Below are 23,103 nucleotides of genomic sequence, written 5' to 3'. Positions count from 1 at the left end.
CATGAGCTTAAAAGTTTGTTTCCCGGGGCTGGGAAGATAGCATGCAAGCATGAAGACCAGAGTTACGATCTCCAACATCCACGCTATGCTGGGCGGGCATGGGTACCATGGCCTGCCTGTATCCAGTGCTCAAAAGGTCGGGCCAGGAGATCCCAAGGCAATCTGACTGGCTAGACTTGTTGAAGTGAGGAGTTCAAGATTCAAATGACAATATATAAGGTAGAGGGCAAAAAAATCAAGGACTTCCCAGCCAGGCGTGATGGTGTACGCCTTTAATCCTAGCACTCGGGAGGCAGAAGCAGACCAAACTTGGTGAGTTTGAGCCCTGCAAGTTCCACATAGTGAGTTTCAGGACAGCCAGGGCTGTTTTACAGAGGAACCCTGTCTCTAATAAAAAGAAAAAGAAAAAAGAAACCCCATATCCATCTCTAGCTCACTCAAACGCACTTATGTACACATGTGAACGAACACACACACACACACACACCCCTCCTACACGCACACATGTGCACCCACACAATCAAACACATATACATTTTGAAAAGTTGGTTTCCAAAAGAAAAAAGTGTTCTTACTCTTTACTATTATTATTTCACTCTTACAGCTTTACCTCAAAAGGAGTTCAGGCTGAACAGCACTAGATTCTGATGAAATCAAGTCAGAGATAATAATGTTTCTTAAAAGGAATGAATGTTGACACATACTGAGAATGTATAGATAAAATGAAAACTGACAGGGTATCCTTTAAAAAGAACAGCCCAAAAAATTAAAGAATATAGTAAGAAATGAGAGCACAGATAAAGAGAGAGAGGCCATGTGAGCTGAAAAACAAGTACAACTAAGTGATGGGTTTTCACTCACTCTACCTCTGTGTATGTTTAAGCTAGTCTGTAAATAAGCAAAAACACAAAGAAAACAGCCTACAAAACATGCATGGGTATATTAAATTAAAAGAAGACAGTTTTAAAAATATCCTTCTAAGTGGAACAGGTTTTTTCTATTACTATCAAAGACAATGAGGTTGAAAATTATTGCTTTCAAACTCTAAACACCTTTTGTTGCCAGAAATAACAAAAGAAAACTGTAGTGAAAATGTCAAATGAACTTACTTGGTGTGAAAGCAAATCTGTGCTTGCATAATTCACAGTATTCTTTTCGACTGTGTTTCAACCACTGAACTAAGCTGTAATTACAAAGACATTCATGAATACAATATTTAAAACAAAACAGCATTAAGATTTCATTGAAAACTAGTGTTTTTATTAAAATTTTTGTGTCATAGAACTTTTATAGTTTTCAGAATTTCAAATGTAGACTATTTTAATTTTTATGTGCTTTCTAAGAGTATAAAACTTAAAAACAGATAAATATAAACCAATATACATTATATTAATAAAAAGATTTTGTGGTGGTACTGTGTTCCTCAAAATATTGTGTACCTTAATAAACTTATCTGGGGTCAGAAAACAGAAAAGCCACTAGTTAGGCAGTGATATCACACACCTTTAATCCTAGCATTCCAGAGATAGAAATCCCTCTGGATCTCTGTGAGTTCAAGGCCACATTGGAAAAAGCCAAGCATGGTGACACACACCTTTAATCCCAGAAAGCCAGCCTTTAATCCCAGGGAGTGATGGTAGAAAGAGAAAGATACATAAGGCGTGAGGACCAGAAACTAGAAGCATTTGGCTTGGTTAAGCATTTGGCTGGTTAAGCATTCAGGCTTTTAAGCAGCAGTTCAGCTGAGAGCCATTGGGATGAGGACACAGAAGCTTCCAGTCTGAGGAAACAGGACCAGCTGAGGAATTGGCAAGGTGAGGTTAGCTGTGGCTTGTTCTGTCTCTCTGATCTACCAGCATTGACCCCAATAACTGGCCTCAGGTTTGATTTTATTAATAAGAACTTTAAGATTCCTGCTACAAGATTTAATTAGCCAAAATTCTAATCTCTTCAGAGCTAAATGAATACTAGTAAATAATCCGGGGTCAGCATCAGTTTTGATACTGGCCTTTCAATGCTCACAGCTGGTAACCAGGGCTGAATTCCCACTCTCCCCCTGGCAAGTTATGTGCTTATAGCACAAGTTCTTCAACCTGTCTGTGCTCCATTTCTTCATCCATACATCCATATAATGTTCCAGACTTTTCTTACAAAGAGCAAATGAGTTAAAATGTGTAAAGCACAGAAGATAGTTCTTGTCACAGAATATTTAATAAATATAAGCTATAATTGTGCCACTCAAAACCAGAAAAACGTAATTCTGTCCACGAACAAAACAACTTCTCAGTGATAGAAATTAACAATAGGCTATCGTTAGCATATCCACTATATACCAAAATAGCATGTCTGGTATTAACTATGGGTCATTGCTTAGTCAAATTATAAATATGGTTATAAATTTTTAGAACAAAAGCTTAAAAATAATGAATTACTGGTCAAGATCACTGAAATGACCAATTTTATTACAGAGATGATAAAATTGAATTTAAGAATGATACAATTTTCCAAATGACTTACCATTCTTGATGAATAAACTTAATACTGCCAGTACATACACAAGGATGATAAAGAGGTTTCTCGGGTGTTCCTTCTGATCGACACACTCTACATATGTCTGATAACAAAGGAGAAAAATAGAATTACCTTTAGTTATGACTCTTATACAAAAAGACCAACAAAACAAAAATATTTTGTGCTAAAGGTAAAATTTATTATATCAATCAATAGGATGGAAACCTGAAAACTGTGATGAAACTTTCATTAAGGGTATATCAGAATCTAAGTACGTTCCTTCAAAATGCATAAAGGTGAGTTGTTCCTTAGAATGTTCTGTAAATAAAGCTGAAAATAACAAAAAGTTTAATTTATCTACACTTGCAGTATCCTATAACAAACACTCAACCAAACAAATAAGCAGAATCAGGTCACCTGGCCACAAATATTAGTGTTGCAACAGTGTAACGTTTTACGAGTCTAAATCCAGGCCTAAGGGTTTAAGCACCACAAAACCATCTGAGAGGGAAGGGAAAATGATACCAAAATATAATGACATACATGAAAATGCAACAATGAAGCCCGTCACTTTGTATACCAACCTCAAAATTATTTTTAAAATGAAATTATTTCTAAAATTACTTTTCAGGAAGCAGGTGAGATGGCTCAGTGGTTAAAGACACACTGGCTGCTCCTCCAGAGGACTCACTCCAGCTTGATTTCCAGCATCCACTTGGTGGCTCACAACTGTCTACAACTCCAGTTTCAGGACCTAACGCCCTCTTCTGGCCTCTGCAGGCACTGCATGTGCATGGCACATGCTGATAAATACTCATACACATTAAAGGAAAAATCATTTTTAAAAATTTTTTTTTTTCTAAAAAACCATGTCTGAGGACTTAAGACAGTAACAGCAGAGGAATGCACAGTAGATTCTCTTTCCTTGCCTCACATACAAAGAAGGAAACTAAGAACCGGTGACACACGCACACATAGTGTGCACACACACAGTCAGGACCCAAGGAAGGTACCTCAGAACCTCACAGACTCCTACTAGAGAAAGGGAAGCAGAAGCTATAGGAGCCCAGGGCTGAAGAGTCAGCACAGGGAGAGCATTCCCTACCCTAGCACCAAGGGGAGCACACACATCTCCTGCCCTCCCGTCGCTGTGGCTAGCAAACAGCATGGAGGAAAACCTCAGGAGATCGTTTGTGCTCTCTCGCTCATTTCCCCTAAAGCTCCTCTGCAGCACCACACTCTGAAATTTCACTATTGCTATTCCTTAGCCTTCTCCAGCATCCCTCACAGCCAAGTGCCAATGAATCCCAAGGGCAACTGTCAATGTTCAAAGGGGCAAAGATACACCGTTTGCTTCTGACTGCCTCTCCTACAGGGAATTCCTCACTCAATGTAGAAGAGCTGCAGCTCCGATCTCTGCTTCACTAATGAACTTAGAGGGCCTGTGCTGCCCTTTGGATGAGAAGACACAAGCTGAGCACCACAGCACACCAGTTCTGGCCACTTGGATCATTACAGACTTCCTGGCTGCTCATTCTCGAGTAACAAAATGCTGCTTGTCCAAGCCAAGCGACACTAAACACTCAGGAAAACCTATTTGGTTATTACATGACTCTCCCTGGTTACCAAGCAACCAGACAAATCTCTTCACCAATATGGAAAAGTCACACTTCTCTGCCCACAGAAGAGCTATCTCACAGCTCAGTCTCTGTGGTAGAGTTCAATGAGGTTGCTATCACTGCTCTGTCCTGCTGGAAGTTAGTAATATGCATGCCCCTGCCTTCCTTTGAGAGACAGTAGTTTAGCAAGCCCCCTCTGTGAAAAGGAACCAAGATTCCCCATCACCTCAGTTCCAGGTTAGTCACTGCCACAGCAGAAAGTGCAACTAACACACAAAGGTGACAAGGCCATGGGTGCTTATAGCCGAACTATGTTATCTACACGTACCAGGGTCACTAGTGCTGTGGGTGCAGATTAGCTTTAAAATTATCAGTTATCCAGGCAGGAGATGAATGCTGCCCAAGGTCCTACACATCACCACCACACTGAGTCGACACAGGAATTCATTACTATAGATCAACCAAGGGGGCAGGATGGTGTGAGTTAATACAGGTGGGTCATTACCACATATGGATCCTGTATCAACAGCTCTCCTTTGAGAATGCTCCATGGGAACATGATGCAAAGAAAAGAGCAGTAACAAACCCAGGCTCACATGAATGGGGATTGCCACATCACCTACCCCCCAGGAAGGAACATGGTGACTGGCCAGCTCCCAAGTATGGTTTGGGAAAGAGCAAGGATGCAACTTACTGGTACACTGTGGTCAGCAAGAGACAAGGACAAGAGTGAGTGATAAAACATATGGACATGGATAACTAGTTCAAGGCAACGCAACTCTGTGAGCTGAGAAAGCTGTGCTGGGACCAAGGTAGCGGTAAACTCCAGAGTGCTCCAGTGCAGGAGGAGCCTATGGGGAAGGAGGACTGAGGTGGGAGATCTCCTTAGGGGGCCCAACACACCTGGAGAGGACAGTGATTTTTCTCATCCTTCTCAGAAACAAACCAACAACATAATGCCATGCACAGACAACCAACTTCAACTCAAGCCAGAGCTAATGTGTAGCAGAGAAGCTGGATCCTTGGAATTCTGTAGAGTACCTTTCTTACTCAGAGACTGAAAGTAAGAACTACCTTCTAGCAATCCTGAAGAGTCTCTTTTACTCACTGCTGAGCCAATTTGCAGGTTTCTTCTCTTTTTTTCTTTTAAGATGGGATCTCACTACATAGCCCAGGTTGATCTTAAACTCAGTGCTCTCCTGTGATAGTCTCCAAATGCTTGGATTATAGACATAAAACATCACATCCAGCTTATAGTGGTGTTTGTAGAGGGCACATGATATTGGATGCTACCACAGATTTCTTTAAAAAATCCAACTGTTGTTCTATTAAACTAGACACTAAAGACAACTGTAAAGATAAACCAGGAATAGTGGCACACTCCTTTAATCTCAGCACTCAGGAAGCAGAGGCAGGCAGATCTCTGCATTTGAGGACAACCTGATACACATACACAGCAAGTTCCAGGACAACCAGGGCTACATAAAGGGACCATCTCAAAAAACAAAAATTGTAATATAAAAAAAATACCCACTCTTCTCATCAGTTTGGGGGATTTGGAAGATATTTTATGAAAAATAGTATTATATCACCATAGTGAATATACTATTTAAGTAAAATTAAAAATGGTTCCATTTTATTCTTTCAGGTCTTTAAGAATGTAAACATTGTGTTAAAACCTCAAAAGCTTGAGAACCAGGCAGGGCCAAGGGGATAGGTAGCTCAGCAGGTAAAAGCATGACTCACACAAGTCTGACAAATGGAATGTGACCTCTGGAACTCAGGAAAAAAGCTGCACGCAGTCACCTGCACCTGCAATTCCAGCACCTGTATAGCAAGATGGGCAGTGGAGACAAGAGAACTGCCTGAAAGCTCAGACTACCTAGCCTGGAGCACACAGCACAAGAGCAGGAACAAGATGAGACCCTGTTTTAATAAGGTTGATAAAGCAACAATCAACTGAAAGTCATCCTCTAACCTCAGCACATGCACTGCAGTGTGTGTGGGGGGAGGGGGGAACAACATGTTTTTTTTTTTTTTAAGTTTGAGAACCACTGTTCATTAGTAATTGTTCTGATACATTTATTGGCTCTTTGAAGAAGGTGGGGAGTGTCAGATAATGGTAATGATCCTTTCCAAACAAACATGCATAGAATTATTAAGGGCCTCCTACACTTAAGACTAATTTTATGGGAGAAAAAGTAAGGTCATTGTAGACTGCTCATTCATCTTGTTTCAGAACCATGGAAATCATTTTTATAATTATAAAACAAAGTTATATCAAAATGGGAAATAAGCAACTCCTAAATGAAAGCACAAACAAATTAATAAACCCAAGCCTATGTCATGACTAACCACAAAAAAGAAATGAAGACACTTTAAAACAGCAATTATGGAGCCTGTGAGATGGCTCAGCAAGTTCAAGTACTTGCTATGTAAGCTGGATGTACCCATGTAAATGTGAAAGAGAATAGACCACATAGTCGCCCTTTGATCTCCACATACACTGTGCACTACAACCATGCCCACAGATACACACAATAAACAGATGCAGTTTAAATAAGACAGACAGACAGACAAAACAGCAAGGCCTGGAGAGAGCACAGACATTAATAGCATTTGCTACTCTTGTAAAGGACGTGGATTTGGTTACCAGTACACACATCAGACAGCACATAACTCTTAACTCCAGTTCCAGGGCATCTGACACTTCTGTGGGTACTGGCACTAATGGGTGTACATTTATACACAAGCATATATATACACACACACACACACACACACACACACACACTAAAAATAGATAAATCTTAATAAAAAAATAAAGCCATCAATACACTCATACATCCCTAATAGACTACACTCTAAGAAATGCAAAGAAATCCTATGCATAATTATTAACTGTTAATAGAAACAATAAAAAGCAGAATTAATATAAATAATATTTGTGGTCATTTAAAAATTTACAGGACAGAGGCTACAAGAGGGCTCTAGTATGTAACAAAACTTAATGCATACAAGAAAATAGGAAAATCCACATTAATAATTTTCTATCTTACTGACTCGGTTTTTTTTTTTTTTTTTTAGCATAATGAACAATACACTGTACTGGCAATAGTTCCAGCAAAGGAAGGAGACAACTTAAATACTATCTGCCTCAACAAAATTCCCAAAAGTCAACAATCTAATTCAACTTTTACCACTGCACCCAAAACAAATGCCACATGAAAAGAATGTGATCCTAGCCCTCCCCTTGCCAATGAAAGCCCACAAGACATCAACCTCCTAACATACCAAGTATACAACCCACCAAGATGATTTTAAAAAAAAAAGAAAGGGAGGGAGGGAGGGAGGGAGGGAGGGGGGAGAGAGAGTGAGTGAGACAGTGAGAGAGAGAGAGAGAGAGAGAGAGGAGGGAGGAGGGAGGGAGGGAGGGAGGGGGGAGAGAGAGTGAGTGAGACAGTGAGAGAGAGAGAGAGAGAGAGAGAGGGAGGGAGGGAGGGAGGGAGGGAGGGAGGAAGAAGGAAGGAAGGAAGGAAGGAAGGAAGGAAGGAAGGAAGGAAGGAAGGAAGGAAGGAAGGAAGGAAGGAAGGAAGGGGCTTACTTTGAATATAATTTCTACAATAAGGAGCCACTTTTCTCACTCTATGGGTATCAGGAAAGGCGTGCCAGGGATCCAGAAATCCTAAAGAGCAACAACAAAGCACCCACTACTAACATCAAAGGGGCTAAAGGGGAGGAAGGGGCTTTCACTTCCAGCTGCTAGTAATGAGGCCATGCCTCTTCTACCTGCACATCATAAAAAAACAACCTGTTTAAAACAAAACCCGAAACATGTTAATGTGAACCAGAGGCTGCACAAAAGCAAAAATATCCACAATACAACTGAAAAAATCACTCATACCAAACATAAGGAAAACCCTAGCCTAAATGAAAAACCATAACCAATAGATGTTAACATCACAACCATCATAAAAATGAGTCCGTGAGCAATGACAAACACATTTGAAAGATTGAAGATCACGTTTTCAGAGACATAGAAGATAAAGAATCCAGTGTAAATTTTTGAATTAAATAAGCAAAAACCAAAACATTTACTGGAGAAAATTGAATTTAAAATTTGACAATAAAAACTTCTCTATCTAAATAGCAAGAATACTTAAAAGACCTTAATAACTATAACAAAGTATATAACAATTTTGTCAACAGAGCATTGGGAGAGAAGGGAGGTAGAGTAAACAACGTTCACTAACAAAACTCTCTCCTTATCCACAGGAAACCAATACCAAAAACAGTGAGTGCTTGAAACTAAGAACAGTGTCAAACCCTACATATACTACACCTTTCTTACATGCACAAATAAATGTAGGTGCACTGAAACACACACACACACACACACACACACACACACACACACACACACACACAAGTAGCAGGAAAGGATAAATAACAATAGTAAGTAGGCAATTCTAATAAATGGTAACAGACTCACAAGCATCAATAATGGTTAAGCAAAGTGAGAAATCTTTGCACATGAGTGTTGTGATAGCATCGCAGTTGATCTGATAACTCAGGTACTAATGTGTGGGCAGCAGAAACAGTGCAGAAGCACTCGATGCAGGGTGACTCGACCTAGACACAAGTTACTCAAGAGGAAGAGCAAGTAGTTCTAGGCCAATCCTCACCACAGGACACTGAACGTACCCATTTGTTTCCTTAAGTCACTTTTATTGTATTAAAAACAATAACAGGCAAGGCCTCAAGTAGGAAAAAACAGTAAAGGGATTCTAAAATATCACTGTATCCCACTTGGCAATTAAGAACTCTTTACCAGTTAAATAATTCAGTATAAAACTTCTAATGCAAGAGTTAACCATCATTCTTTATTGCTAAAAATATACACTTTAATCCAAGTAAGTGCCTTTTCCACTAGCTCCATTTATCCTCAAGTGTATATTCAATTTATAACTGGCTACGAACTATGTGAACAAGAACAAAAACATGAACACACCAGGAGTGTTCAACAATCACATTTCCATTAATACTATGGAGACATGATAAAAGAAAACAAAAAATGTTTGTTTTTAACACATCACAACTACAGTTTCCCCTCCCTCTAGAGAACAAAAATTTTAATTGTGGAGTTTGATACACATCCTTCATTGGATCTTAGGAGAAAGTAAAATTAATTTTCTATTGTCATGGTGTTTTTTTTTCTCAGATTTATTTTATGTTTATGCATGTTTTGCCTGCATGTATATATGTGCATCACATGTGTGCCTGGTGCCATGGGAATCAGAACAGGAGTCTAATCCCCTGGAACAAAGTTAAGGATGACTGTAAGCATCCTGTGGGTGCTGAGAACCAAATACATGTCCTCTGGAAGAACAAGTACTCTTAACTACTGAGCCACTCCAATCCCTCTGTCACGGTATTAAAAAAATGAAACAAAAACCACTCAAGGTTCAAGAGACATTTCAAGAATCTATTTATTGTGTATGCACGCATGTGTGCATGCGCCACCGGCCTCCCGTGTGGAAGGCAGAGAACGACTTGCAACAGGCCATCTCTGTCCATCTTATGGACCCAAGAATCGGGTGCAGGTCCCCCCCCAGCTCTGGCCGCTAGTGCCTTCCTTCACCTACCGTGTCATCTCACTGCCTTGTCACAGTACTTCTAAAAACAACTCCAACAGATGTTTTATTACTCTCAAGGTCTCTCTTAAGAAATTAACTGCCTCTCGATCTCAGATGTCTTCTGGGGGAGAGCAGGGGAGTACTGCTATTGTTTTGAGATAAAGTATCATGCAACCCAGGCTGGCCTCAAATTCACTACTTAGTTAAGACTCTGAATTGTTGATCCTCCTGCCTCCTCCACCTCCTGAGTACTTTGTACCCCTTTTTATCTATATGTGTTCGTGCATGTGTGCACATTCGTGCAAAGGTACTCAGACCAGAGGAGGGCATTGTATCCCTTGGAGATGGAGTAACATGTGATTGTGAACTGCTCTAAGTGGGTTCTAGGAAGCAAACCCTAGTCCTCTGAAAGAGCAGCAGCACTCTTAACCACTAAGCCATCTCTTCAGCCCCATCACGTCTTTTAACTCCTATTTGACAGAACATACTAAGATAGTATCTTTACCATCTATTCCTTCAATTTTATTATGCTCTTTTATTTGTAAAGCGTATTTTCCTATAGTGAAACACATTGAACATTAATGAATGCAGATTTAAAAATAACTATATAGTACAGCTGTAGATGTAACCAATCGTCTTATTAAAATAAGAAACACAGAGCCAATGTAAAAGAGAAAGCCGAGAGGTCAGAGCTCAGAGATAAAATCTTACCTCCTGCAGTGCTCCTAACTTCCCTGAGAGAGAGAGCTACTTCCTGTTTGTCTGTGTTTAAATAGTCTTTCTGTTCTGCCTTCTCATTGGTTCTAAACCCAACCACATGACTGCCTCATCACTGCCTGTAAGTACCGCCCTCCAGGTCTTAAAGGCATATGTCTCCAATACTGGCTGTATCCCTGAACACACAGAAATCTACCTAGCTCTTCTAACCATCACGCTCTTGCTATGGCTCTAATAGCTCTGACCCCATGGCAACTTTATTTATTAACATAAAATTAAAATCACATTTCAGTACAAATAAAATATCACCATATATAGCAGCTAATCAAAAAGACTTACGGCCAAGCTGAACATTTCCAAATACTGTACCAGGTTCTCATTCTCTGCGAATTATGTCTGAATTCTTTGCTTCACTTTTTTATTGGAGTTTTAACAAGAGTATAAAAGGTATATGTGTGTGCAAAAATAGTGGCCAGAGGAATACCTCAGGTATTGGTCCATCTACCTTGTTCAAGATAGAGAGATGTTGCATACACCAGGCTAGCTGTGTATTCTCCCATCTCACATCCTGTCTTGCTACAGAAGCAATAAGATTAGACATGCTACTGTGCCCAGCTTTACTTGGGTTCTGGGGATCTGGACTCAGCTCCTCCTCACATGTACATGGCAAGCACTTTACCTACTGAGCCATCTCCAGACCTGCTTTTTTCTTTGAAAATTATTCTATGTAGGATGATTTGAGGATGTCTCAGTTCTTCTGTTGATGATAAATGTGGTAATTTCAGAATTTACTGTTATTACTAATAAGACTATTTTATAAAACAGACTTAGAAAAATTATGAGAAGAGATAGCAGAAAATTCAGTACATGATATCTCTTATTATTAATGTCTTATTAGGATTTGTTATGCCTTCTTAAATTTAATAACCCAATACTGATACATTATCACTGAAGTCCACAGTTATTCAGAATCCCTTAGTCTTTACCTGATGTTCCTTTCCTGTATACTCCATACACACTTAGCAGTCCTATCTCCTTGGGTTTCCTTAGATTCCAGGAGTTTCTCACTTTTCCTGTTTGGATGACCTTGACTTTAAAAGCTACTATTCAATGCCCTATACTGGAACTATCTCATTCCTCACTGGTTTGGAGCAGACTACAAAGGCACACTGCCACTCTGATCACACCCTATCCTGAGTATACAGCAGCAACATGATTCAAACAGTTTCATCTGGAGGAAATAAGTTTTTCTTATCTGTCATTAAAATGTTTACAATTAGTAGCTTCAATCATAATAGGCAAATATTAAAAACATATGATTGAAAAATATTACTCTGGATGTCTTTAGCTAGCCTACATATGCAAAAAGAGGTACATAGCTAAATTGTATACTTTTACCATATGGAATATAGTTCTTTTAAAACTTTAAGTGCTCCTAGCATTTGGGAAGTGGAGGTAACAGTCCACAACCATCCTCAACCCCATAGAAACTTCAAGGTCAACCTAAGCCTATGACATCCTGTCTCAACCCCTGCTCTGATCTCTAAATTCTTTGTCCATGAGAATCTTATCTATTTTTTTTATGTGAATTTGGGAAGAAGTTGAAAATTCCAATCCCTGGGCCTGCAAGCTGGTAAGGGCTTTTGTATTTGAAGCATAAGCATGACTGGTTGAGTCCAATCCCCAAAGCCACATAAAGTTGGAGGGCAATAAATTAGTCTACAAATGTGACTCCACATTCACATACATACACCTCATATACAGTAATAAACATTAAAATTCTGATTCCCCATGTATGTATTACCTTTCCAGATTACTATCATTACAAACCAATAACCTTTACTGTTATTCTTGGAAGCCTGAAAACTACATTTTCTGGCCTCCTTAAAGAGTAAAATTGTGTTAAGATTCTGTCTAGAAGGAGCACTTCGGAAAGCAGGATGAAGGAAAGAAACAAACTTTGTACAGTTCTGGTCCTAACAACTGGCAGAGACAACTACTTTCCAGGTACAGGGCTCCAACCCGTTAACAGAGGTTAGGTGGGGATTCTGCCAGCAGCTTGGGGGAAAGGATTCAGCAGCAGAAGCAATAGCTACTCTCAGCATCAAGATGCCTCTCTAACACTTAAGCTCCTCCACCACCTCTTTCTTTTTTCAGTCCAGTTTTGTCAGTAAAGGGTGCTGACGAGCATTTAAGAGGAAGGGTGCCCAGCCTGGGCTACCAAGTGAGTTCCAGGAAAAGGCGCAAAGCTACACAGAGAAACCCTGTCTCGAGAGAAAAAAAAAAAAGAGGAAGGGTGCTTTCTTACTCCTGCTACGATGTCAGTGGTTAGTGATCACTTTCCCATAGTCCTACTGATGAAGACCTGACCCACTTCAGACCTGTCACAGGCACAAAGGGAACATTTGGTTTGGTCATTTCATCAGATCACTTTAGCCACCCTATTTAGAATGTCAGAAATAGAATTTAACTTTTTAAAGTATAGTATTCTTTATCTATCATCAAGTTCAATGGAAAAGTGTACAAATCAACAGTTGAGTTATTTACATTTCTACATCATGATCACTACTTTTAGAAAACCATCACCCCAAGAAGAAACCTTGTAACTAACAGCAGTTCTATCAGGCCTCCCCACTTCAAGCAACCACCAATCTACTTCTCTCTATAGATTTGTCTACAATAGATATTCCATACAAACTGAATCATGTAAGATATGGTCTTCTGCCACTGGTTTTCTTCACTTAGCATAATGTTCATGAAGTCCATTCCAGGTGTCCCTTGTTTCTAAGCACTAGTGAATAATGCCCATTCATACACAGGACACATTTATCTATGAAATGATAACACTCTTATTTCCACTGTTTGCCTATCATGATTAAAGCTGCCCGTAAGATCCACCTTTTGCGTAAATACCTACTTTGAATACTACTGGGTATATACTTAGGAAAAGAACTGCCTGAATTATATGGTTATTCAGTACCTTTGTAAAAACCTACATCCAGCATCCTTCTTTGGGAAATCAAGCTTCCAGAAGTTTCAACCTAGCCCAAGACAACACACACACACACACACACACACACACACACACACACACACACTCCTACAGTTAGTTTTGGGCTTCTCAATTGGGTCTAACATTCTGAATTAACCTTGGTTTACTAAAAAGGCCATGGCTCCAAGTTCATTTTCCTGTGGATATTCAGTTTTTCCAGCACAGTTTACTAAAAAAAAACCCCTATACTTTCTTTATGGAATTGCTTTTGCACTTTTGTCAAAAATCAACTGCCCATGTACATTTTACAACACATGGAAGCATCCCATATCATTAGACCAACAGATTCTTAAGAAAAGAAAAAAAAAAAAAAAACAGATTTACTAACTTTATGTTTATCGGTATTTTCCTGCATGTATGTCTGGTACCCTCAGAGCTAGAAGAAGTCAGATTCCCTGGAATTGGAGTTATGGATTGTTGTACATCACCATGTGTGTGCTGAGAAATGAACGGGGGCCCTCTGCAAGAACAAGTACTTTTAATCACTAATCCATCTCTCCAATGCTAGGTCAAACATTAAACATTTTAACAGCTGGTTTAAATATTTTAATTTAAAAACTGACATTTTCATAGTAACAAACACATTACTATGAAGTCCATTCCAGGTGTCCTTTTAGTACCTTTTACAAAGGTACTGAAACTATCTGAAAATACTCCTTCCTTTTCAATCCCAAGTTTTCATTTACTAAAACATGTAAATAGTGAATGCAAATGCCAAGTGAATATTTGTCTTCCAATAATCCACATATAAGACATCTTTAAAGATGTGAAATAATACTAGACTTCATAATCAAGATTTCGACCTTGGGAAAATATATTTATCATGAAGTCATTTTTGTTAGCATGCACTGATTTTATTACTTTTAAATTTTATTTATTTTATGTATGTATTTATACACACACACACACACACATACATCACCTCCATGCCTGGTACCTGAGGAGGTAAGAAGGGGCATTAGATTCCCTGCAATTGGAGTTACAGGAAGTTGTGAGGCAGTGTGTGGGTGCTGGGAATTGAACCTGGGTCCTGTGCCAAAGCAGTACATGCTCCTAACTGCTGAGCCTTCTCTCCAGCTTCATCGTTACCTTTAAACACACCTAACTTTTAAAGGTTGTTTATCAAGGCTAGTGAGACAGCTCAGCAGGCAGAGGCATTTGCTACCAAGCTTTACTCCTGAGTTACACCAGGACCCCATATGGTAGAAGTGAATAACCAACTCCTCTAAACTGTCCTCTGACCTCCATACTCAAGCCTTGAGTGCAAACACAGAATAAACATAAAACAAAGTTTTACAAGACTGATTTCCCTTTCTAATAGGGTAAGTATCTATATATACAACCCACAGAAACATAAATGCTTGGGTTTCTCAATTTTAAGAGTGCAAAGAAAGCTAGTTCTGTCTCCAGCATGTCAGACACTGACACGGGACTCCAGGTATGAAGCCAGCCTAGGAGACGCAGGAAGTTCAGGGACAAATAAGGACTCAGTCTCAAAACAGACAGATGAACCATGAAGAGTATAAAGTGTTCTGAGTAAACTGAGAGCCATCTCTCTGTACCAGCATCCTTTGGACTACTTCTCTCCAGAATACCTGACAGAAGATATGGAGGGAGCCTAATTCTGCCTCACTGTTTAAAGAGAACAGTGATCTCAAAGTGGCAGGGAAATATAGCCAGTAGGGCTCTCTGTGACAGCCTGCAGTAAGACTTGTTACATCTCAGACCCAAAGGATGACCCTCCAGGCCCAGTGCCCCATAATCCACTTCTCTCCAGTGAGGACCCACCCTCCCAAACAGCACCGCCATCACACACATTAGCCCCTAGGGGTATTCCTGAAACAGACCAAGTGCGACAACCTTCAAAATGTTCCACTCAATACAATGCCTCTAGGCACTATGCAATGTCTGAGGAAGGAAGAAATGAAATTTATTTACCTAGTTAGCAAAGGTTCAAAGAACACAGTAGGTGTTCAATATTCAGTCAAATACAAGCCGGGCAGTGGTGGCGCACGTCTTTAGTCCCAGCACTCGGGAGGCAGAGGCAGGCAGATCTCTGTGAGTTCGAGGCCAGCCTGGGCTACAGAGTGAGTTAAATACAGACAAAATTTTTAAAGGCATGGTGTCTCCAAATCTCCCATCTCAAGCATGTTCCAGCAGAACGGCACAACAAAAAGATAAATTTCACTAGGTGCAAACTGTACTTTATCAACCTATTTTCATCCTTACAGAATACATCATCAGGTGGACGTAAAAGAAGTTCAGAAAAATGAGAAAGGATGCAATACTGAGGTTAAGCAATAATAAATAAAAGTAGAGGAAATGTGGCTAGGCAGTGGTGGTACATGCTTTTAATCCCAGCACTCGGGAGGCAGAGGCAGTATCTCTGTGAGTTTGAGGCCAGCCTGGTCTACAGAGAGAGTTTCAGGACAGCCAGGGCTACACTGAGAAACTCTGTCTGGAAACACAGTAAAGAAAGTGCTTCACTGACTTCTGAGCCTTCAAGAACTGAGCGTGCCTGTGCCATCTCTCCTGCAGAAAAACTCCCCAGACATGACTCTATTTGAAGAGGTGGTTACATCACAGTGCAGTTGTTAGTGTAGGACCTACGCTGTAGGACTGTTCTGGTAAGAGAATGAAACACAGATCTGTGTAGCTGGAACCCTCATTAACACACACAGGAAGATATCCTTAACTCCTCAGATCCAAAGCTTCTGTCCAAAAGAACTGTACTCAGTTAACACATAGCTTATAACACTGTCATGGCAGTCCTTGGAAATTAAAACAATTACCAAACCCCAACTTTTCCCATTGTTGGCTGATAAAACTACTCTGGAAATCATTTCCTTTTAACTCCTACTCCCTAGAGCATCTCAACTATTAAGTTCTTACGTGTTTATACTGATCTGCTTTACATACATTCCATTCCTACTATCTTAACTTTCATGGCCCACTAAAATACAATGGACATTCACAAGAAGTTTCCCTTGATGACTGATTTCGTATTCCTTTTTAAGACCTCATTCTTCATTACACTAAAAATGAATGATCTTCATGTCCTTACAGAAGAAAAGGGGAACAGTAACTCAAAAATGGCCTCTGGATAGCACAGCATTCACCACAGCATTCCAATCCTAAATACTCCAGTTCAGCCATGCAGCAGGCATCTTTTGGAATGTCTGGCCAGCTGAAGAAAAGACAATGCCAGTCAGTTTTCCTTTGATTTTTTTTTCATTACCTTTCCCACTATCACCCTGCTTCTTGTATAAAAATGAGCTAGTCATATTCTAGCTCCCAGAAATTTGGCATTAGCGCCTAGTAGCCAACAAGTCTACACAGGGAAAGAAACCAGTGACAAAGTGGCAAGAAAATTTGTATGTCACCTCTGCTCTAGCTAGAAGGAACTGTTCTAGAGGCCCTACCTCCTAGCAAGACTACAGAAAGTCCCACACTGGTGGCCCCTCTGAACTTCTAGACAAACACCCCCAAATGTCTTCCTGATGTAGTTACTCTCCCCAAGTTCATAGAGACGCCTTCCTAGTGGTTTCCTGACATTCCTAGCATGCTTGTACCATAGAGGCTATTCCTGCTCTACCCACGGAGCATGTACAGGGACAATCCTCCTATGTTCTCTGTTCCCTCTTCTGCTGTCAAACTGTCCTCATACCTGCTACTCTGCACAACACATGACGCCTTCTATTTAGGCATGCCACAGTTTACTCCATGTGCAATTTGTTTCCCCTTCCTCACCTACCACATTAACTAGATTTTAAGCTCTATGAAAAAAGAATTTTCTCTGTTTCCTTCCTAAGTCAAGCACACCAACTGTCTAGATTGAAAGACATATTCAATAAATATGCCAGATAAATGCAGGCATGTTTGGTTCACAGGTCTGTGGTCAGGATAAAGCGGGCCTGTCTGGAAACAGTTAGACTGATTTCTAAAATGTTTAAAAGAGGAAACTACTTGTCTGACTCTGACATCTGCCCATCTTTTTAATGCTTTTCTCCTAAATTTAAACAACTCCAAGTTTTTGCCATAATGTTAAACAATGTGATCAGTCACAATACAGTTTAGATTCATACTTTTTTTTTTTTTTTTTTTTTGGTTTTTTCGAGACAGGGTTTCTCTGTGTAGCTTTGCGCCTTTCCTGGAGCTCACTTGGTAGCCCAGGCTGGCCTCGAACTCACAGAGATCCGCCTGGCTCTGCCTCCCGAGTGCTGGGATTAAAGGTGTGTGCCACCACGCCCGGCTCAAGATTCATACTTTTAAAAATGAGTATTTTCCAGGGCCAGACAAGGTGGTAAATGCCAATGATCCCAGCCAGCATTTGGGACACAGAGGCAGGTGGATCTCTGAGTTTGAGGCCAATCTGTTCTACATTGTGATTCCTAGGACAGCTAGGACTATAGAGAAGAGACCCTAAATACATACATACATACATACAAAAAATTATATTTTCCATCATAAAATGCAAAATAGGACTTTTAGTATCCCACAAAAATATTGATAAAATTTTGTGTTATGTCTGCTAGTAGCTATTTAGCAAAATGGAAAACAAAAGACACTGCTTTGTGTACCACTGGGTTGAAATATTAGCATTCTACTGTAGTAAAATACTTAATATTTTTGATGAGAGCTTCAGACATGAGTTCTTGATTACAATATCTAGTCCAACACTGTAGCACTTTTCCTATAAGGAAAAAAATTATCTTTGAGCACAGTATAGAATTTCTTTTCTGAAATTGAAACATCTCAGTGCATTGCAAGATTGGACTCCTGACGTTTATAAAACAAAGAGGCTAGATGCCTAAGTTCTACTCTAGCTCTGAAGCTGAAAGAAGTGATGCCAGTAGTTTACATAACACACCTGTACTCACACAATCTATATACAGCTAATGAGTCATCTACCAAATACAAGAATGAGTTACAAAGTTGCTGCTGGTTTGACAAAAATATAATTCAATACATTTAGCACTTTAGCAATCTTTAAACTTTGGTAATTATTTACTATGAACAGGAAGAAATTATAAAATAAATGCTTTACTGTAAATACAAACATTCCGAGCATTACAGTATTGTAGATGGTCTATCAGAAAAATGCAACATGCTATTTTTAAGAGTAACATTCAGTTTCTGTGGTGATTAATTTACTAACAAATATTTTTCATAGAATAGTTTAAGAAAATAAGTATTTTTTTTTAAATAAGAGATAGTACTAACAGATTCTTTAAAAAGATTTTATTCTTTTCTTTATGTGTATGTGTGTGTGTGTATCTGTATGTCAGCTATGTGTGTTGGTACACAGAGGGGAGAGTATCTTAGATCCCTTGAAACTGGCATTAAAGGCAGTTGTGAGACATCTGACATGGATGCTGCGAAGTAATATGAAAGAATAAAAATGAATGCACTTGAATTTTTTTTCTTAATGTGTATAGGTACTTGGCCTGCATCTATGTCTGTGCACCACATGCATACCTGGTGCCCTTGGAGGTAGAAGAGAGCAAAGGATTCCCGGAACTGAAGTTACAAACAGTTGTGAGCTGACATGTGGGTGCTGGGACTAGATCTCAGGTCCTCTGGAAGAGCAGCTAGTGACCTTAACTATTGAGTCATCTCTCCAGCCCTATAGTAGGCACTCTTAAAGCTGAACTCTCTCTCCATTCATACAGTATGCACTCTTATTAATGGATACTTAAAATATCAATTTGTGAAGTCATGGGTTTGGCTCAGCAGGTAAAGGTGCTTGTTACTAAAGCTAACAACCTGAGTTTGGTACACAAGACTCACAAGGTTGAAGTAGAGACTGAAAGTAGAGAACCAGCTCCCACAAACCGTCCTCTGACCTCCATAATTACACCATGAAACAGGCACACCTACCTACCTACCTACACACACACACACACCAAGAAAACAACAACAATAACAAATGCTTGTTTCCTTTGTAATAAAAAAAATTAATTGCATTTCTTTAATTTAGGAAATAATGTACAGGAACCGGACAAATAAAGAGTAAAGAGTACTTGGCTGTTCTGGCAGAGGACCTAGGTTCAGCTCTCAGCACCCACAAGGAAGCTTACAGCCATTCCTAACTCCAGTTCCATCCAGTGCTCTCTCTGGCCTCCGTGTGGCACAGCATGCACATGGCGCACATACATACATGCATACACTCAAAACATTCATATGCACAAAAATAAACCTTTTGTAAAAGATCTATCCTGCAGTAACTAAGCAGGTAGAAGAGTTGTTTACAAGCTTTTTGTCACCTTCACTTTACAATATTTATCATGAAACTATCCCTCCCTCCCAGTGTTATTTCAAGTCAAATTTAAATTGTGAAAATTTCAAAAAGGCTTCCAATTCAAAACTTTACAAACATGGCCATTAGAACTCTTAATTTCACTTTCACATCCTGGAGAGATGGCTCATCAGGTAAAGTGACCTGATGTTCAACTCCTGGAACCCACTTGGTAGAAGGAGAAAACTGACTCCTATTGGCTGTCCTCTGACCGACACATACATACAAATAAGTAAATAAAATACCAAAATTCACTTTCACAAACAGTAGTTACATAGAACAGCTGAAAATATAGATAGTTCTTGTTAATTTACAACAACGATTCATCCTAGAAAGGAAATGACAAAAACAAGTCACTTAATGTTCACTTATAAAGAACTAAGTTTGGGGTCTGACATGAGTGTGACTCTTTCTCCTGCCATTTTCAACCTGAGTGAACCTGGGAAAATTACTCAGTCAAACTAAACTTTAGTTCCTTCTTCACCTGTACAATGGCAGGTTGCAGCCTTCCTAAACATGTTAACAGAATTGATATGCAATATAAGTGTTTAGTAAGGGGAATCACAGAGCGATTCCTTGGTAACTACTAGTTACTTTGAGAACAATATCCAAACCGATTTTAAAAATCATTTATGTCTTATCCCGCTATTTTAAAAAAAGGTATCCTTAAACACTAGAAGTACCATTTCCCTCATGACACCAGACACTCTTAGTTTCTCAATCCCAGAGTTACTAATAACTATGGTCATACAATCAGTCTCTGCAAGCACCAAGTGCTCAGGTGAAAAGAATTTGGATTTCATATAATATGCCAGTACAAAGCAAGCAATATACTCATGGCTTACTAGATTTATTCATTAAAACTTAAAAGGAGCAAGAGAGATAGCTCAGCAGTTATGAGCACTTGTTCTTGCAGAGGACCAGAGTTTGAATCCCAGCACCTACAGGGCAGCATACAACCATCAATACATGTGAACAAAACACTCGTATACATAAAACAAAATAAATTTTATTAAAAACAAGAAAACAAAAAATCTGAATCAAAGCCTGTCATGGTAGTGCAGGAAACTGAAACAGATGAACAGAGAGAAAACTCTTTCTTAAAAGACCAACAATACAAAAAGACAAACACTAAATATTCACTAAAAGGATGCGAAACCTACAGAGATGGACACTTACAAGATCAACCTGTGTGACTGAATCTTCAACAGTTTCATTTTACTGTCTTTCCAAAAGTGGTCTCCAATGGCAACTAGTCTCACTCACTGCACATAGTAACCACACTGTAGCCCTAATGAACTGGCAGCGACGAGCAATGAGAATAGGGTCAATTGTCTCCTACTGGCTGTGTGAGCCTTAAACAAGCTATTAAAATAAGCCTAAATGGTTAACACGCACATCCACCACCACCACCCTCCCCGGCAGTCGGAACTAAAGTGGACGCTCCTGAGCATGTTTTGTAAACCATATGCTTTTATCAAGACTTTAAAAAAAATCAAGTTTTATCAACTCATCACATTAACATAAAACTTTTTATTACTCTAATGACTTCAATATAGTGCTTGGTTCAATTGCCATTTGAAGTCGCCAAAATAAACCATTAGGCAGAAGAAGACGCTCATTCTAACAACAACGTATCCGAAGTGTAAGTATCCACACCGGTAAGTATATGATCAATAACCTCCTCTACAGACTCACTAATAAATCAGCGACTCTAAAACCATGAAACCGCTTTAAAACACCCATCAGCTAAGCATCTGCCTTCTATTCTCATTTTCGCCTCGTGTTATCTGCTTATTCCTCCCAACAACCACATCCAGAACACAACGTTCACAAACCAAACAAACAATTCTCGCTTGCCGGTGTCAAGTTTTTAAAAAAAAAGGAACGTAAACAGTAGCCTCTGTCCCTCCAGTCGTCTCTCGGACCCCTGCGCTCCCGGGCTCAGGTCAACGCACTTCGGGGTAAAGGTAAGCAGAGGGCAAGGTTTTCCAACGGGGGTAGGGGTGGGGGTGAGGGGTCAGGCCAGTTCAGTCCACTGGGCAGTCACCACCGGACCGCGGTGTGTTCCGCGAAGTTTCAAAGTCAACAAAGAAGTTTCGCGGCGGCCTACAGGACAATCAGCACACAGACTCGAACACAGAGGGGGGGTGGGGGGTGGGGGGTGGGGGGTGGGGGGAGAGTGGGGGAGGGGAGTGGAAAACGCCCCCCTCCCCCGGCCTTCGCACCGCCGCCGCCGCCCCCTCCTCCTCGGCGGACCGCCGTCCTCCGGAGCGGCCCCCGTCAACCCCCACATCTCGGGCACCCTAGGGTCTCGGGCACACCCCACTTCCCGGCGCCCGCTTCCCCCTCTCCCGGGCCACGTCTCGGACGCCCCACGTCCCGACACCCCCATGTCCCGGCACTCCAGGGCCCCAGCCTCCTCGGCGGGGTCGTCGCCCGAGGGAACCGGCGAAGGGGGTAACGAGGGGCGCGCAGAGGGTCACCTTCCGACCCGAGCCCGCGGCGTGGGGTGGGGAAGGACCCGCTGGACTCGCGCGCGCCCGCCCCGGCCCGGCGAGCAAACCGACCCCCCGGCTGCTGGGGGGTGGACGGGGAGGGAGAGCGCCGCCGCGAGCGCCTCGGCCCGGCCCGGCCCGACCCGACCCGGCCCGACCCGACCCGAGCGCGGGCGCCGCTGCAAGGGCGCGGGCGCCGCCGCCCTCACCTTCCTCGGCGGTGTCCATCTTGTCTAGGGGGGCGGCGGTGACGCAGCCGCCAGGCGCCCGCGACCCGGCAGAGCCCTTCAGGCCCGAAGGGAAAGAGGTGGGGGAGGAAGAGAGGACGCGGGGCCCGCGGCCCGGGCCAGGGGCGTGCGTGCGCTCAGGTGCGAGGGGAGAAAGCCGCCGGCGGCGACGCGGGGGCCCAAGACGGGGAAGAGAGAGAGAGGGGGACAGCGGCTGACAGAAAAGAGAGCGCCGCCGAGGGGGAGGGGCGCGCGGCCGAGAGACGGGCCTGGGCGGGGCGCGCGGCGGAAAAGGCGGGGCGCCGGGGCGCCGCGCGTCACTTCCGGCGCGCACTCCCGCTCAGCGCTGGGGCGCCGGGCACCCAGCGGGCGCGGGGCGGCGGTGCAGGGGGAGCAGAGCGGCCCCGTGCGGGCGAAGGCTACCCGGGATCGGGGGGAAAAAGAAAGCCGAGGCGGCGCTCTCGCGGAGCTGCGGCGTGTTGCCGGGACAAAGGGGCGCGGGGCGGCGGGGGCGAGCGCTGCGAGCCCGGCGGGCGGGCGCGCGG

General features: G+C 41.6%; 1 protein-coding gene across 4 annotated transcripts in view; it reads right to left on the bottom strand.

The window, feature by feature from the left end:
- Marchf6 (membrane associated ring-CH-type finger 6) overlaps positions 1 to 22,832 on the bottom strand; it is a 66,726-nt gene extending 43,894 nt beyond the window's left edge. For all 4 annotated transcript variants that reach the window (XM_028882034.2, XM_028882036.2, XM_028882035.2 and 1 more), the window contains exons 1-3: positions 22,541 to 22,832; positions 2,518 to 2,614; positions 1,110 to 1,183 (exon numbers count right to left, since the gene is read on the bottom strand). In XM_028882034.2, the coding sequence (XP_028737867.1) occupies positions 1,110 to 1,183; positions 2,518 to 2,614; positions 22,541 to 22,559 (190 nt within the window). In that variant the 5' untranslated portion in view covers positions 22,560 to 22,832. The remainder of the gene's footprint in view (positions 1 to 1,109; positions 1,184 to 2,517; positions 2,615 to 22,540) is intronic.
- Positions 22,833 to 23,103: the final 271 nt, after the last annotated feature.

The sequence above is a fragment of the Peromyscus leucopus genome, chromosome 11, assembly GCF_004664715.2.
Source record: "Peromyscus leucopus breed LL Stock chromosome 11, UCI_PerLeu_2.1, whole genome shotgun sequence".
NCBI lineage: Eukaryota > Metazoa > Chordata > Mammalia > Rodentia > Cricetidae > Peromyscus > Peromyscus leucopus.
Note: the sequence above shows the minus strand (reverse complement) of the source record. Positions and strands in the feature narration are given on the sequence as shown.